Source organism: Stigmatopora argus, chromosome 18 (genome assembly GCF_051989625.1).
Source record: "Stigmatopora argus isolate UIUO_Sarg chromosome 18, RoL_Sarg_1.0, whole genome shotgun sequence".
In the NCBI taxonomy this organism is placed as follows: domain Eukaryota; kingdom Metazoa; phylum Chordata; class Actinopteri; order Syngnathiformes; family Syngnathidae; genus Stigmatopora; species Stigmatopora argus.
The window spans coordinates 2,122,817-2,141,264 of NC_135404.1; the positions used below are offsets into that span (position 1 = coordinate 2,122,817).

The window sequence follows — 18,448 nt, forward strand, 5'->3', positions numbered from 1 at the left end:
ATTCTTTCTCAGGAAAGATGCTCCCACGATCGTTCTTTAAAGACTATTTCTCGTTGGCAAGTGGTCGTGCGTTATCCTATTGTGATGACATTTGTATGCGACATTATCGAAATATTTTGAAGGGTAGACAAAAACAAACAACTCTTGATGCGTTCGTTTTGAAGACGGCCAGGTGGTGTCAACCCGTAGAACTACGTAAGGTAAAAAAGATTACAACAAATTTAGAATTTAGTTTTGTTTGAAGTTACATTAAACGTTGAGTGTCTGTATATAGTTATCCAAGTTAATTTAAATTTGTTTGTTCGTTTACGAGTGCATTGCTGCCGTGGATAAAGCCCCCCGAGCAGCCCCCCCCCTCCCCCGCTTCCGTGTATGCCGCTGTCTATACCCTCCACGAAATGTGTCTAATTTTACTCCTATTAAACACATTATTACTATCAAACCACTCGTTATTTATTACTTTGTCAATATATGGCGAATTATAAGAAATAAAACATTTTTTTCAATCCAATATCCTGTTTTTGGTGTTTTTTTCAGAGAGTTGGAACAAATTAATTTGTTTCCCATTCATTTCAATGGGAAACTTCCGCTCGAGTTACGAGAATCTTGTCATACGAGCTCAGTCCCGGAACGGATTAAGCTCGTATCTCGAGGTACCACTGTACATGAAAGCTACAATTTCAATTGTCCAGTACCCCAAAGATTTTGTTAAAATCATGAAAAGTAAATGTATTTGGTAGCTAGATTTAATACCTACATTCTGAATGCCATACTTTTGACAATCTAAACAAGAATTGGGTGACATTTCAATTCATGCTTACCTTCTGGTAAAATATGTAATCATCTGGTTGTTACCTGCCAGACTTTGTGTTCTCCTAATGGGTCAAATTCTGCTGATGCCTGGATTAGTGTCCTATTTCCTGGGGATTCAGTGGCGTTCCACTCATGTCGAAATATATGACTTTCATTGGACTGATGGATACTCCAACCATCAACACAGCCTGATAATATGGCAGTGTCCTGGTAAGAGCCATCTAAAATAGAAAGATATCATGTTTGAACACACATACAAGAATGACATTTTTCAAAACCTTTTCTCCGAACATAAAAAATGTCTGCATTAAATGACCAGAAGCTCAAACTATTCCATAAACATTTTGCAAATAGGTTTATTCCGAGACATCATTCAGCATTGCACGGGCATCCACTAGTTGTTGATAGTATTTTTAAATTTTAGCGCTCCTAGTTGTGCGTTTGTCTAAGATTAGGGTCACTGTCGTATTTTCCTTGCTGCTCCTGGTCAGCCCATTGCTGGGCCTCCGCTGGTGGCGTGGGGGAGTTCGTCACTGCCTTTTTGATGACAGCCCATGCAAATTTGCATTCGGGAACAATGCTCCCTCTAATTTTTCAATTGTCTGGGCATACAGACAACCTCCCTGGGCACGCTGAGGACCACTGTGAGCAACATAAGTGCTCGCTATGGCCACACACCAATATCACACCCACAATCAACTACCCATAAATGATAGTCATTACAAAATTAAATGATTAATATTCATAACTAAAACATCTTAATAAATGTCACTAGAATATACGCAAATCTGACTTAGATTTTACCTTATTTTTCACTTCTGTCCTCACTTCTCATTCTCATGGAAATGACTTTTCTGCTGAATATGTTGCTTGAGGTAGTTACACTTCCAATAAGTCCATATTTTTCCATCGGAAAACTCGCTTACAACTTCAGCCTCGCTACGTCTTTTGGAAACCAGACCATTCTCACTAGTAAAAAGAAAGTGCCGCCCCCCCCCCCCCCCCCCCCCCCCCCCAGTTTCCCCACTTGTTCTGCTATTTGCACATACTCCAACAGCAAATCTAACTTAAAAGAGGTGCAATTCTTTCTTACTTTGGCTTGGGGAGTCGACATATCACATTCACTATAGCAGGGTTGGCATTATCATCACTTAACTCCGCTGCACTGTACATGGCCAAGTATAATGTCAATGCCCTTATTGGCTGTGTACCATAATTGTATGGCTGGACACCTGTCACTCACTCAATTACACAGCAAAATGATACAAATAATGTATATATCTAGTTCATTTGCAGTGCGTTGACTGGGCTGGATAGGTTTTGTTCAGCTTAGAGGGAACGTTGTCCGGCGCTAGCCATTGCGCTTGCTGTGCTCCTGCTTGCCTTTACCCCACATAGCATTTCAGCATGTTGCATGCACTCTGGTTTTGTCTGTTGTATGTATTGTGATGCTCTGGAGACTTTGATGTCACACGGTGACCTAAGGTCCCCTTTGTGCCCAAGTTGGGCTGGCTTACTTATCAGTCAGTCTTTGCTTTTTGCACAGGATTTCACTCCACCTGGTGAGTTCAGGGTCAGTCCGGAGCTGTGGTGCCCCTTTAGGGCCCCATGTACTTATGTGGATTCTAGTGCGGATTTTCTTGACTGGTTGCTAAAGCTGGGCGATATGGAGAAAATTGATATCACGATTCAAAAAAATATCAGGCGATATTGATAATTATCACAATAAGTATCACATCTTTTTTTCTTTCAAATTGTGAATAGGTAAAATACATTATTTTCCTCCTTATTCAAATATGAAAGTAACTATGTTATCTTATTTTATAAGAAAAGAGAATATAAAATATGATGATTTCAAAAAGTATTTTTGTTGGTATTTTGTGCAATAAAGATAAGACAACTCCCTCCTTACACTATGAAAAGTAAAGAATAAAACCTGCACAAATTTTGACAGGTGTGTTTATTTTTGTAAATCTGCCTTCAAACCAAAAGTTGCTGTGCAATATGAAATAAATGAAATAATCAACTGAAGACATAAACATTGGCAAGCAGACTATTTCCAGCCTCACAAAAAGAAACAATGTATAAATTTACCTCACATACAGCCATTTACAAAAATATATAGAAAAAGAGTTCGATGAACTTAACCCATTTCAACGCAAGATAAAAAGTTTTAGATTTTTGCAACGTTTTCAGAATATTTACATAAAATGGGGAAACACCTTGATATTAAGTAAAAAAAAATATCACAGGCTGTCCTCGAATGAGGACATTGGGTTAAGGACATTTTCAATAAGGCTGCTCTTTGCACAGCTATTTATGAGGCATTTAAAAAAAAGTAAGAAAACACCAAGGAGAATTCACTTTGATCTTTTAGTGGAGTTGATCTGTGTTGTCCTGCATCTCATAATCACTCATTTTGGTCGTGTTATTGTCCTTTTGCAATTGTGCTCCATGTTACCATCTATTGCTAAGCTAAAAACACTTATCATCTTTTTCCCGTGAGCGTTTGTCTGGAACTAGCATTCATCTCACGCCCGCGTTCATCTCGCGCCCCCGTTCTCTGTGGTGGTCAGGTGGTCTAGTTGCAGTTTAAAATTATCGAATTTCTATCGATTTTTTTTTATTATTATCTCATCTAATTTTCTGAACCGCTTTATCCTCACTAGGGTTTGCAGGGGGTGCTGGACCCTATCCCAGCTGACCTCGGGCCAGAGGCGGGGGACACCCTGAATTGGTGGCCAGCAAATCTCAGAGGAATCATTCATTGCTTTTAGCACGGCTTCTAGCGGTCATTTGGGATTCATAGAACTGTAGTTATATACATAACTGTCGTTATATATTGTCTATCAGCTAGGCAAAGCAGTATGGATTTTAAGTATAACTGTATAAAAATATACAGTAACTGTATAAAAATATACAGTTATACCACGCCACTTCGGGGATCGACTATTGCGGAGTCACCACACCATTGCTTGGATCTGCCAAATTCATACAGTAACCCACAAAATTGATTACATCCCTCTTATTTCTGCATTTTATAAATACTATATCTTTTAATGGGAAGAAATTAAACTTTGATACAATGTAAAATAGTCATTGTAAGGCTTAGGTAATGACAGAAAATTGTTGTATCTTCAAAATATTATTTCATATGTGAAATGCTGCCAACTAAAGTGAGTACACCAAGTGAAAATCTCAAAAATTGTCCCAAAATGTCAAGATTTTGTGTGGCTACCACTTTTTTCCTGCATTGTCTTAACCCTCTTAGGCACCAGAGATTAACAGGGTCCTTTCCTAGCATTCCCGACCCTCTATTTGAGTATGCCGCACAGATGCTCAATAGGGTTTAAGTTTCCTGGGAAGACTGCTATGTTGACCAATTGAATGCAGTGTGCGATGTATAGTTTGTACACATGTTCACAATGGGGTTTAAGTCAGGACTCTAGGAAGGCCATTCTAAAACCTTAATTTTGTTACCACATTTGATGCGTGTTTGGGTCATTGTCCTGTTGAATAGCGGCGCCTACGCGAGCAGCGGTCAGAGGTTCTCTCTACTTGTGCACTCTTTACATGTGTTTTGTGTGTCTTGTAGCAAGTTGTTCGTTAAAACTGGACTTTAAATTCAGCTGTGACAGTTTGAATTTATTAAACATTGGTTACCAGCAGCAAAATAAGGTTTATAGTGACTTTCATCTGGAACGTAACATACCGGAGGGGATGCGACACTAGAATCGGCTCCATGGTTTGTTATCCGGTCCCGGTCGGTGAAGGACAAGGCGCCGGGAAAGAAGAGAGAAGCGAGGCTCTTGAGCGGGCCTGTTATGTAAGCTCAGGAAACAACCAGTCAGACCTCCGCTGCCGAACATATATTTCTCCAACGTCAGATCCATTGTAAACAAAGTGGACGATTCGGAGTTAGAGCTCGGTGCTAATCGCTACATTCGTCTGAACTTGTAACTCGGATGATTCACAATACACTTGTGTTACCGGATTCATCTGGTTTACAGGGCAGTTGAATGAAATGGATAAATAAGATGGCGGAAGTGAATGGTGTTTTTTAGGGCATTTAAATTGGAAATTTGGATTGGATTGGATAACTTTATTCATCCCGTAGTCGGGAAATTTCATTGTGACAGTAGCAAGAAGGGGGAATGCAGATACAGAAAAAAAACACAGTTACAAGTTAGACAGTACAATTTGGCACCTTTCCGAAATGGTTGCTTCAAAATAATGTAGGTGACAATTTTTGGGGGATTTCCGGAGTTTAGGGAGGTTGTCAGAAGTCCCAAACTTTTTCGTTACTTGTCTGGAGTAAACTACGGAAATTCTGGAGAAGTTGGCAGCTCTGAGATATGTTTAAATGTAGTTGGGATTTTCGCATGGACATATAGAACATCATCGGCATACATTTGGCAGGTGACAATCGAAGGACAACAGCTTGGCAGATCATTTATATGTAAAGACTGAAGAGCGGTGGACCGAGCACTGACCCCTGTGGTGCCCCAAGCCCGTTATTTCGCGAAGTAGATTTTTTATTTTGTTTCCTGAGATCTTACAGACAAGTATGATTCAATCCATTTTAGTCTCTGCATCTGTTTTGACTTTTAGTAATGATTGAGTCTGTGCTGACTTTGAATACATTTTAATGATAACTATGAATCTGATATTATGAACCTGTTTTTACTTTCATGAATGTATTTTGGTATACATGTACTAGGCTAAAGATTCAACTCACATGCATGCAGAGATAAAAACACTAACACGTCTCAATTGTGTAATCCAAACTATTCCCTCCCTTTAGAGTTGAGACATCCATGTCATCTCTGTCACTGAATGTAATAAAGCGACAAAAAGTGAAAATCCAGAAGGGTGTGTTTCCTCTTTCCTGATGCGTGGATGTTTATTGCCGACTCTCACAGATAGTGTTAGTGACCGTTTATACTTAGCAGCAGCGAATCTAAACACATACACAGGTGTACTTTCACGCTTTATGAGCATTATCTTTGTTTGGCAACAGTAATGGGGTCTAAAAATCATTTTCCTACCAATAGTTTGTGCCGTGGACCAGGCAAACAGAGAGACAAAAATATTGAGCCAAGCTTCTCGGGCATGAAAGTAGAAGCACAACTTCAAATACTTTCATCAAAATATTTTATCGAGCTACCTCACTCTCTAGTAATGGAGTAAATATCTGCGACTCAGACCGCCCACCCTCCTTTCCTTTGCTACAATGTATAGATCCACATTCACACACAAACACATCATTTTCTTATCATTTGTTTTCATTTTTCTCTGTTTCTCGCATCTTTCATACAAAAGTGGGACACTGATAATTATAAAAGGGTTTATTTGGTATTTTTTTGAGGATCGTGGAATTACGGAATTTACACATGAAGTACTGCTCTACTTACTAAATATTCAAGTTACAAAAAGAGTTCTGGAACCAATTAATTTCAAAAGTAGAGCGATGACTGAATCTGCTTTGGTCAGGCTATACCTGAAATGTGCATTTCATTATACATGTTGTAATGACAATAAAATAACCATATCATATCATGTCTGAAGAAAGGTTTCTGTAATTGTATGAACAAGCTACATTGAAGCAGTGAAGAAGACAACCACAAATATGCTGCTGCTGTTACTTTTCTACGGGCTGTTATGATCACGCTGCGTCGCTGGGTCGTCGCAGCGCGATCGGGTGCATCAGTTACGGTCGCGCCGCGTTGCGTGACGCGACCGTGGATGTAGGTGGACCCAAATGCAGGAGGCAGGAGAGGACGAGGCATTCGGTGTGATACGGAGTCCTTTAATGAATCAACCAAAACGTGGGAAACAAACGTGGCCGCATGTGGCGCGCATACGGACAGAGGCAACAGAATGGCAACAGAATAACGACAGCTAGCTACCGCTAGCAACCGCTAACAACAGTCAATGGTAGTCATCGACAGTGAACGATAGTGAACGATCCGGCGACGTGTGATGACGCGTCGCTACTTAAATACAGGAACCGAAAGAAATCAATGGATTGGCTACAGCCGGTACGTGTCGACGGCAACCCAGGAGGGCCAAAAGGGCCACTCCTGACACGGGCATAGAATCATCCCAAAACTAAAGAAAGGGGAAAAATGTTTTGCAAATTTCCCAGACAGCAGTGTATACAATTGGATGTGGGACATCTCTCCAGATTGCACAGCCTTCCTTGTCAGTGTGGATTTCATTTTGTCCTTTTGACACTCCATTATGGCTTTTCGTTCCTTTTTCAACAATTTAACCAAAGATACACAGTTAGCCCACGTGTTTTAACAAATCTACGACTTGCCTAGAAAAGTGATCCTTGTGAACAAGTCTGGCTGGGAGGTATCCTCCAACCTTTTTAATCACATCAGTAGGACTAGCAAATAAACAATAACACTGGCAAACCTGAGTGGAAAAAAAATAAGACCTGCATCTGGTGGTGGACTTTTGTCTTATTCCCTCAGGGGTTACCACGGCCAAGTCATTTTAGATTTGCCACCGAAGTCAATGCCACCACAATGGCAGTTGGGCCTCCAGCCAAAACAAGATCTAACATGCATGTGTATGTATGCTTGTTTTTGGCCAGGTGACCTCGGTATGTGAAAATGATATACTAAGTTGTGTTGACAATACCATAAGTAGTTGAAATGAATGCAGGATCTGTTCTTGAGGTTTCTTCCATATTGACCAACAGGCACCTAAAGGTAGGGTGGAGGGAAAAAGACAACATTATATGAGGCAAAATAACAAATCCATCTATCTAATGGTCTGCCAAAGTACCAGGATTCTGAAAATTCATTTGATAGATCATTTTGATGTATGTATGGTTGTGTGCGTGTGTGTGTGTGAGTGTGCGTGTGTGTGTGCGTGCATGTGTGAGTGCGTGCGTGTGACTGTGTGCGTGTGTGTGTGTGCGTGCATGTGTGTGTGCGTGTGCGTGACTGTGCGCGTGTTTGCCTGTGGGAAGGTAGGTAGGTAGGTCAGCAGGGAAGCCCAGACTTTCCTCTCCCCTGCCTCTTCATCCAGCTCTTACTGGAGGATCGCAAGGTTTTCCTGGCCCAGCTGGAAGACATATTCTCCTGAATGTGTCCTGGGTCAGCCCCGTGGCCTCCTCTCGGTGGGACGTGGCCAAATAACCTCACCAAGGTAGGCTGCGTGTATCGGGGATCTTGTTCTTTCTGTCACGACACATAGCTTGTGACTATAGATGAGGGTAGGAAAGTAGATCGACCAGTGAATGGAGAACTTCGCCTTTTGGCTCAGCTCCTTCACCACTACTGACCGATGCAAGGTCTGCACCGATCATCCCTCGTGAACAAGACACCAAGATATGTAAACTCCTCCACTTGGGGAAGGACCTCATCCCTGACACGAAAAGGGCATGCCACCTTTTTCCGACTGTGGACCATGGTCTCAGATTGGGACGTTTACACTCCTACCCCGACCACTCCAGACACTATTGTGAATCGTTCTAGGGCGAGTTGGAGATCGGGGCCTGACGAAGCCAACAGAACCACTCTGCAAAAAGCCGGGATAAAATATTGATGCTAGTAAATAGGACCCACTCAAGCCCTACGGCTGCGTCAAGATAGATATTCTGTCCATAAAAGTTATGAACAGAATCAGCGACATAGGGCAGCCGTAGCAGAGTCCAACCCCAACTGGAAACAGATCCAACTTACTTCCAGCTACATGGATAAGACTGACACATGTGATAGAGGGACCCATGTACAGTGGGGCAAATAAGTATTTTGTCAACTACCAATTGTGCAAGTTTTCCTACTTGAAAAGATTAGAGAGGCCTGTAAACTTCAACCATGAGAGACAGAATGTGAAAAAAAAACAGAAAATCACATTGTTGGATTTTTAAAGAATTTGGAGTGGAAAATAAGTATTTGGTCACCTAAAAACAGGCAAGATTTCTGGCTGTCAAAGAGGTCTAACTTCTTCCAACGAGGTCTCCACTCGTTACCTGTATTATCCAAGATGGCACCGTTCACGCGGGAGCCAGTGGGAGTAGCTCTGTACACTCTTATGTTTTTCGTGTTTTACAGCCCTTCTATCTTTTTTTAAATTACATTTTAATATTTCTTAATACATCCCTTTTTACTTTACTTTGTACTTTATACTTTTTACTTTAATGTTTTTACAACTTTCCTTGTTCTGTTAGCCTGGCTTCTTTCGGCTACTTCTTTTTTTTGGAACCATTCAGCCATGCCTACGCTGTCACACACACGGGACTAGCTGTTACAATACGCAGCAGAAGGAGCAACACCTTGGTGCCGCCGGAGTTTCGGAGCTGGACAAAAGTGCCGGGAGGAGATGCAACGCTTCTGACCAACCATTCAATCGTGGGATAAGATGGAAGAGCTGTCGGCGCTTACCAGCAATGGAGTCGAGGAGTTCTGCCCTGCTGCTGTTTTCTTCAGCTCCAGACTACTGAGGAACTGTGCGGATAAGCTTGGAAGAGTGACTCTGCATATTCTCTACCTCGGTCACAGTCTGCAGAAGTTCCCCATCTCGTGGAAGACTTCCTATGTGTGGTTCCAGTTTTTGCCCAACTTTACATCTTTTTGAGTCTATCCGTTTTTGCTACCGAAACTCGTAGCTCGTTTTGTGTTTTTGCTGCTTTTCTGTCTTAATGATTTGGTGATTCTTAATGATCCCATTGACTTTGATTTGCTTCGTACTTTGTGCTTTTTGCTTTTGCTTTGTTGTTCTGCGGCCTTTGACTGTACTGTCTAACTTATAAATATGCCTTTTCTTGCTACCGTCACAATGAAATTTCCCAAATACGGATGAATAAAGTTATAAAGTTATCCAATAGCATCTGTTTTAACTCATTATCGGTATAAAAGACACCTGTCCACAACCTCAGTCTGTCACACTCCAAACTCCACTATGGCCAAGACCAAAGAGCTGTCGAAGGACACCAGAGACAAAATTGTAGACCTGCAGCAGGCTGGGAAGAGTGAATCTGCAATAGGTAAAACGCTTGGTGTAAAGAAATCAACTGTGGGAGCAATTATTAGAAAATGGAAGCCATACAAGACCACTGATAATCTCCCTCGATCTGGGGCTCCATGCAAGATCTCACTCCTGGACGAGGGGGTTGGCGGCCCTCCTAGCATCCAGGCTAAGGCAGCAGACAATCCTTCTCAAGTTCTAGAGTCAGTTCAGGGCAGAGCGCTCGACCATCTCCTCACGAGCCGGACTGGACGCCCGCCAGACACATGCCTCCTCACGGGCCAGCTTGGATGCCCGCCGTACCGGCCAGGCGCACGCATCCTCACGGGCCGGCTCGGACCCCCGCTGGACCGGCCAGCCCTACGCTTCCTCACGGGCCGGCTCGGACTCCCGCCAGACCGACAAGCTCCGGGCTTCCTCACGGGCCCTCTTGCTCCCTCAAAAGCATATCAACCGCTTTGCGGTCCTGGAAAGCCATGAGACTGGTGGCTGCCAGCTGTTCCTTCATTGCCACAAATGCCTGCTCATTATAATTTCCAAGTTTTTGGACATTGTAATGGATGTCGTTTATCCTATCCATATTTTTATTTGGAGTAACCCAAAGAAAAATAGACTCCCAACCTGCTGCAATTTGTTCGACCAACCCATACTGATCTGCTATGCCTCTGGAGATAAATAAATAAAATAAAATCAGACTTAGGCTTGTCATCATCATTGACTAGACAAAAGCCTAATTGTCATCATACCCAGCTGCGTATGACGAAATTGAAAGTGCTTCTCCACAAAGTGCGCTTTTCTCAGGCAAGAGCCCAACCAAGTGATAGTTTCAGACTTGCTGGCATTCTGCCATGATGGATACATCGCATCACCTCCCGAGCGCAACCAACTCCCGGCGGCTGCGAAAAGGTTTGCCTCACCGATGCCAATAAAGAATAAAATGGATCACTTACCTCCCACTGTCTGCCTACTTACCTTTAGTCAGCCAGCAGGAGGCAGATCGCCGCCCAACGTCCTTCATGTTTCCTCACCCCGAAGTTGTTACACAGAGGGCATCGTGTGTCGTGCTACTGCAATTTAGAGTCCTGATGGCTGTGGGAAAGAAGCTGTCCTTAAGCCTCTTTGTCCGTGCCTTGTGAGACCGGTAGCGCCTGCCAGAGAGAAGCAGCTGGAAGAGGTCGTGACCAGGGTGGTCCGGGTCCCCAACAATGTTCCCGGCTCTGCTGAGGTACCGAGGGCTGGCAATATCTTCCAGTGAGGGCAGAGAGCAGCCGACGATCCTCTGGGCAGTGTTGATCACTCTCTGCATGGCCTTTTTGTCTGCTGCCGTGCTTCCAGCGTGCCACACTGTGATGCCGTATGCCAGGATGCTCTCCACAGTGGTTTTATAGAAGGTTACCAGAAGCTTAGTGTCCAAGTTGTTCCTCCTGAGTACCCTCAGGAAATGGAGTTGTTTCTGGGCCTTCTTCACTACTGCCGTGGTGTTTGTGGACCAGGAGAGCTTGTCCGTGACGTGGACCCCCAGGAATTTAAAGGACTGGACCCTGTCTACACGAACTCCATTTGTGAGGAGTAGGGCCAGATCTGTGCTGTTTGCGGAAGTCCAGGATTATTTCTTTAGTTTTTGTGTTGTTCAGTGTGAGGTTGTTCATCGAGCACCACGAAGACAGTTTGTTGACCTCGTCTCTATAGGCCGCCTCATCCCCTTCTGAGATGAGTACGACCACAGTGGTATCATCAGCAAATTTGATGATGTAAAGATGAGTTTTTTGAGATGCAAATTGCATCAATATGAGTCGGAACACCATCCCTCGATGAGGCGCAATGCCAGCCGCTGCACCAAAAATCTGACCCGGCAATTGTATCTCCTCGACTGTAGATGGAAAAACAGATACTGGTAAGAGCAATGAAACCAAAACACATAGTGCTGTTTCTTTTAGACAGAAGTTATATAATTTATTTGCACCACATCACCACTATAGATCAAAACGTGGAATCAGTGGTGTAGTTTGTCTTGGAACATGGGTACACCATGTCCCATTTACTACACCCAGATTCAGACCATACCCTGTAAGGTTCAAAACAGGTAAAGTTAGCAAAGGCATTTTGAGTGGGAAAATTGGCTTGTCGTTTACTGCTTTCATAACAGGCTAAACACAGTTTAATTTTTTCCTCATCAATTTTTTCCGTAATAAAAAGCCAGACTGGCTTCCCCCTTATGCAAATTTCTGACCAGTGAACATGTTATATTCACATCGTTAACATTCAGAAACAAATAAATAAATTTATATTTCCTAATAGAATTGCACCAACAACTCCCGCTGGTTTGCAAGGATTAATATTCTAAGCCCAGCTATATAAATGTGGCCTTTATAGCAATTAAACCACATGACTTCTAAAATGCATACTATTCAAGGACTCCAAATTAATTCAATAATGTCTATCACGTTGCATATTAAAACCAGTGTTTTGAAATTAAAATACCCCACTCTCGTAGCTTTTGCAAGAATTTAACATTACATTGTCTTTGTAGTTTGTTCTCCTATAAACGTTTCTTAGTCAATGTTTTTCCAATAGTTGAACATAAAAATCAAGTTAAATTTCTACCCATTATCAATTTCAACATCAAAAAGATAAAAACTTACAAAAAAAATATGGTTAATTTCAGACATTAAATGCCAGGCCAACTTCGTTACATGCATATCAAGTCAATTTGGATAAATGTAAAAGTATTAACTCGGCTGAAGGGGAACATTTTTACCGAGATAGGTGGCGAGAGCGTAGGGATGTTAGCCAAAAGATTGGGAGAAAAGAAAGGAGGAATTTTCAAAAATGCTGCGTCCTGGGTTTGTGGAAAATTGGGGCACATATCGCGTGATTGCCCGGACAAGAGGGTCTCTAAAAACAAGGCCTAATTGGCATGACTAGCTGGCATGCCTGCTCAAAATGATTTGAATGAGGACTTTGAATATGAGGATGTTGACCTAATGAGGATGAAGCGGTTCGGAAAATGAGATGAAATGAGAGTTGTCAGAAGTTTATAATATAAACTTCTGACAACTCTCATTTCATCTCATTTTCCGAACCGCTTCATCCTCATTAGGTCAACATCCTCATATTCAAAGTCCTCATTCAAACTTTATATGACAGGTTTCCGAGGATTAATTAAAATGTTGTATTATTTTATTTATTTATTTTTTAATTTTGATTAGTGAAGTAGGCTAACTGCATTTAATTTCTTACCTTTTTTTCTTTTTAGCGTCTTATTAACTTCACCAGAACTGACTTTGGATTCAGTTTGCTTTTGTTATGTTAGGATTTGGGTTGGTATTGTTATTCCATGTGTTCTTATGTTGGCTTTCCCACTCTTGTTTGTCCCTTCTGACTTGCCGTTCCACTCGCGCAGCTGCGCGTCATTGAGAATTAGTTCCTGTTTTGTCTATTCAAACCTCACGAATTGTTTTGCCAATGTCGGATCGTCTGCTTTGTTTTCTCCCATGCCAAGTTGCCACGTCATCCCATGCTTCCTGTTCCATGATCCATGTTTCGCCATGTCCTCCCTTTAAGTTTGATTATGTGATTTGATTTTCTACGTCGTTATTTTCTAAAGACCCTACCTAAGTTATTAAAGTTTTTGTTTGAGCTCCACTTCCTTCTCCTTGCCCGCTTCCCGGCGATAGGGTCCTAATTAATGTTTCCTCGCCACAACGTCGAAGATTAGACGTAATAGAATGATTTGGACTCACACTTTTCTGAAGGCAAGGACGGTCCAGAGCTAGTAGAATTATGGGGTTCGGAGTCAGACTGCGATTCCCTCAGCCGATTTGGACTGCGGTTCTCTCCCCTAGAGAGTCTAGACCACGCCGTCTTCCCGACAGACCCCTACCAGAGTTCCCGGCTGGCCATCTACAATGGACCACCGCTTGGCGGCTGGTGGGGAGGATCAGGTAGTAGGTTTGAACACTGCCCGCCTTATTTGTGGGGAGGCTTGGCGGCGAGAGGAGGAGACCGACCGCCGATCTGCGCCACCATCCTGGAGGAGGCGGCGAGCGCCGCGACGGAGGAAAAGGAGGAAGGAGGGGCTGGACGTCCGAGTTCCTTGCTGGCCCGTCTGAGCTTCCTGCTCGCCTAAGCCCGTCTGACCTCCCTGCTCGATTTCGCCCGTCCGAGCGCCCCGCTCGCCCGTCTGAGCTCCCCGCTGGCCTTCACCCATCCAAGAGCCACGAAACTGTTCGCGTGTCGAAGCCACGAACCAGCGTACCCATGCTGAAGCCACGAACCAGTGTCCCTGTGCCGAAGCCACGAACCAGCGTCCCCGTGCCGAAGCAGCGAACTAGCTTCCCCGACCCGGCGGGCCTGCCCTTCGTCCCCGTCCCGCAGCCACGAACCAGCGTCCCTGCGCCGGCTGGCCCGCCAGTCATTCTCATCCCGAAGCCATGCTCCAGCATTCCTGTGTCAGCTAGTCCCCCAATTATTCCTCCCCTGACGTTGTTACGCTCCTGCTCGCCCGCTCCTGCTCGCCCCGCTCCTGCTCGCCCCGCTCCTGCTCGCCCCGCTCCTGCTCGCCCCGCTCCTGCTCGCCCCGCTCCTTCTCGGTCCGCTCCTGCTCGCCCCACTCCTGCTTGCCCCGCTTCTGCTCGCCCCCTCCTGCTTGCGCCGCTTGTGCTCGTCCAAAGGCAGTGACCTTCCGGGCCTCCTGGACGAGAGGGTTGGCGGTGGCGAACTTCCGGGCCCCATGGACGAGGGCATCGGCGGCGGCGACGTTCCGGGCCCCCTGGACCAGGGGGTCAGCGGACTTCCGAGCATTCAGGATAAGGCGGCCGATGACCTTTCTATAGTTCTGGAATCTTTTCAGGGCAGGATGCTCGGCCATTATGTCAAAGGCCAGCACGGACGCCTGCCCGACCGGACGCTCCCACGACACATCATGGGCCGGCACGGACACCTGCCGGACCGGCCACTCTCACGCCATGTAAAGGGCCAGTGCGGAAGCCTGCCGTACCGGTCACTCCCACGGCAGGTCAAGGGCCGGCGTGGATGCCTACCGGACCTTGAATTGGTTCATGTTTCCCCGCCACGGCGTCACCTATTAGACGTAACATGTTAACACGTTTAAATATCCAAATTGATTTGATATGCCTGTAACTGAAATGGCCTGGCAATTAATGTCTGAAATTAACTGTAAATTGTTTGTGAGTGGATAATTGGTAGAAATTTAACTATATTTTTAATTTTAACTATTGAAAAAGCATTGCTTAAGAAAGTTTAAGAGGAGATGATGAACAAACTACAAAGCCAATTTTTTCCCACTGAAAATGCCTTTGCTAACTTCACCTGTTTTGAAATTACAGGGCATGGTCTGAATCTGGATGTGGTAAATGAGACATAGTGTACCCATGTTCCAAGACAAACTGCGCCACTGATTCCACGTTTTGACCTATGGTGGTGATCTGGTGCAAAGAAATTATATATCTCCTGTCTAAAAGAACAGCACTATGTGCTTTGGTTTCATTGCTCTTACCAGTACAGTGGTACCTCGTCATACGACCGCTCAGACCGCTCATCATACAAAATGCTCGTCTTACGGGGAAAATTTGGATCGAATAATTCGCCCGTGATGCGGTCAAAATTTCGTGATGCGACCAAGCCAGGTGGCCATGGCATTTTTTTTTTTGCATATCTTTCGTGTATAACAATATTTACGAGCACCGGATGAGCTATTCAGACCAGGAAACGCACAACGCGCATGCGCGGGGAAAAGAGGGCTTTCTGGGCAATGAAGTATACTCGTGCTCGCAACAGCATCCCCGGTAGCAACTCTATCATATGCGCCGTTCGAGGGGATGCGAACACAGATGCTACAAGCTAAAAGGAGCCGCTAGCCAGCGCCCCCGAAGCTCCCATGAGCAGCGGGGCGATCGCTGATAAAAGACTCTGCTCGTTGGCTGCTCATAAGAACATCGGGGGCACTGGCTCGCAACAGCATCCCCGGTAGCAACTCTATCATAGGCGCCGTTCGAAGGGATGCGAACACAGATGCTACAAGCTAAAAGGAGCCGCTAGCCAGCGCCCCCGAAGCTCCCATGAGCAGCGGGGCGATCGCTGATAAGACTGCTGCTCGTTGGCAAGTGGTCGTGCGTTCTCCGATTGTGAGGACATTTGTGTGCATCATTTTCAGAATATTTTGAAGGGAATAGTACGACAGCAAACAGCCCATCGATAGCGAACGTGAGGGTGGAGTGTTTGTTCTGTTTACGAGTGCGTTGTGTGGAAAAAAAAAACGAAGCACCCTGCCCCTTTTGTGCCCCTCTCCCCTCGGCGAAATCCGCCCAATTTTAGTTAGATTAAACACTTTATTTCTATTAAACCACTAGTTATGTGTTACTTTGTTAATAGATGGGGAATTAGAAGAAATAAAACATTTTTCCAATCCAATATCCTGTTTTGGTGTTTTTTCAGAGGGCTGGAACGAATTAATTTTTTTTCCATTCATTTCAATGGGAAACGTCCGCTCGAGTTACGAGAACCTCGTCATACGATCTCAGTCTCGGAACGGATTACACTCGTATGTCGAGGTACCACTGTATCTGTTTTTCCATCTACAGTCGAGGAGATACAATTGGCGGGTCAGATTTTTGGTGCAGCGGCTGGCCTCTCTTGACTGCATTCAGCCTCAACGAGGGATGGCGTTCTGACTTGGATTGATGCACTTTGCATCCCCAGAGGCGTACCAGATGAGTATGGGGTGGCAAAACAAATTGCAGCAAGTTGGGAGTCTATTTTTCTTTGGGTTACTTCCAATACAATATGGCTAGGATAAACAACATCCATTACAATGTCCAAAAACTCAGAAATTATACTGAGCAGGTTTTTTTTTTATCAATGAAGGAACATCTGGCAGCCAACAGTCTCATGGCCCTCCAGTTCCGCAAAACAGTCAATATGCTTTTGGCGGAGCTGGGGGCGTGATCAATGTTACACCTTTATTCCCAACGACAATCACCCGATGGGTCACACACCGGAGCCAATGATGGCCTGCAGACCCTGAACCAGAATATGAAGAGGCATTCTGGAGTAGAATTGTCCGCCTGGACTGACCTTCGGCAAGTATAAAGAATTGGCCTTCTCTGTGTGGATGTTTTTGCTATTATTTGGACATTTTGTGGGTGTTGTCTTGTCCCCCTGCTTGCGCACTTTGTTGAGTTGACTTATGACCAGTGCAATCCACTCCACCCCCGGGTGGAATTATATTTGTCATAAAAATGAACCATTAAAATATAGCCATTAGGAAGTTTCTTTAAGGGCATTAGATTGTGTGCAAATATATAATAAAAAGGGGGAATGTCAGGATTTTATTTCATATTATTATACATTTGCTTGCAAAAATGAATACGCTTTGCTAAACTATTTATGGAACTTCATTTGCTCATCATTATGAGTATCACACTTTAGTGAAGAGGAGCCAGAACAGACTACTCTCCTAAAGCCTGCCTTTTGCTAATAAACTTTACTCCTGGAAAGGTCACAAAGCAGTCCTCCTCAGGCTCCTCTGAAATGCTGGGGATGCAGCCTGGTCACATTCAACAGAACTGCCCGTCTAATCCATAGACGGCTCCTGATGGGTACCAGGGAGGTTATGGCGGTCAACCCTCACAGGTTGAAGGCTCCAACTCGTAACGACAATATTCTGGTCCAGTTAATCTATAGGGTGGGCTGAATATTGGGTATTAGGGGACATTTTATGGACATCTTTCAAGAAAGAGACCAGACAGGGAGGAACAATTATAAGCGGAATTAGCTTGACTGACATATTGCCCCCGAATTTGTAAAATATAATATATTTTTTTCTGATCCGGGATTACATAGCATGAGAGGGAATTAGCTCAAGTGGTAGAGCGCTCGCTTAGCATGTGAGAGGCAGTGGGATCGATGCTCACATTCTCCATCAGTAATCTACTGCTGTTTGCTTCATTAAAGCACCAAGTCTCTTGTGTTTTAAATTTATATTTCTGAAAAGAGTCGAAGGCAGTGTCATTTTGCAGGAATTGAGTAGTCCCATTGTGTATAAATTTTAAGTATTTTGGCTACAATGGAGCAGAGTAAAATTCATGAGTGAAAGTACAACTCGTGATTCTTAAGTGTAGGTAGGTCCTTTTCTAACCTAGTGTTATGTTTTCAAGGATCAAACTTCACCAATGCAAACTGGCAGAGAAAGACATTACAGCAAATTCACGATGAGGATGGGTATAGAACCCTTGCGTGTAGAACACAATGGATTAGCAGTCCATCACCTTAGCCTCTCGGTCCCCTCATTGCCAATGTGCTGAGGTACGTGGGAATCAATGGGACTGACATATTGCCCCCGAATTTGTAAAATATAATATCTTTTTTTCTGATCCGGGTATACATAGCATGAGGGGGAATTAGCTCAAGTGGTAGAGCGCTTGCTTTGTTTGTGAAAGGCAGTGGGATCGATGCCCACATTCTCCAAACAGCTCCATCTTGTCATCCTGTGGATGTTTTAGCAAGCTTGCTTTTTATGAAAAGATTATTTGAAATGGGTCGTCTAAATTTATCTTTCATTCATTTTTAACACTGCTTATTCTGTTCAGGGTTGCATGGTGCTTGAGCCTATCCCAGCAGACTTTGTACG

At 44.1% G+C, this 18,448-nt stretch overlaps 1 protein-coding gene across 2 annotated transcripts in view; it reads right to left on the reverse strand.

Annotated features, from left to right (window-relative positions):
* Positions 1-18,448, reverse strand: part of chrm3b (cholinergic receptor, muscarinic 3b) — a 44,920-nt gene that overhangs the window by 13,878 nt on the left and 12,594 nt on the right. The window contains exons 2-3 of one of the 2 annotated variants that reach the window (XM_077626025.1): positions 7,465-7,529; positions 856-1,034 (exon numbers count right to left, since the gene is read on the reverse strand). In XM_077626025.1, the coding sequence (XP_077482151.1) occupies positions 856-1,034; positions 7,465-7,513 (228 nt within the window). In that variant the 5' untranslated portion in view covers positions 7,514-7,529. Of the gene's footprint in view, positions 1-855; positions 1,035-7,464; positions 9,791-18,448 lie in introns of those variants that run through there. The other variant, XM_077626024.1, reaches the window with a different exon arrangement.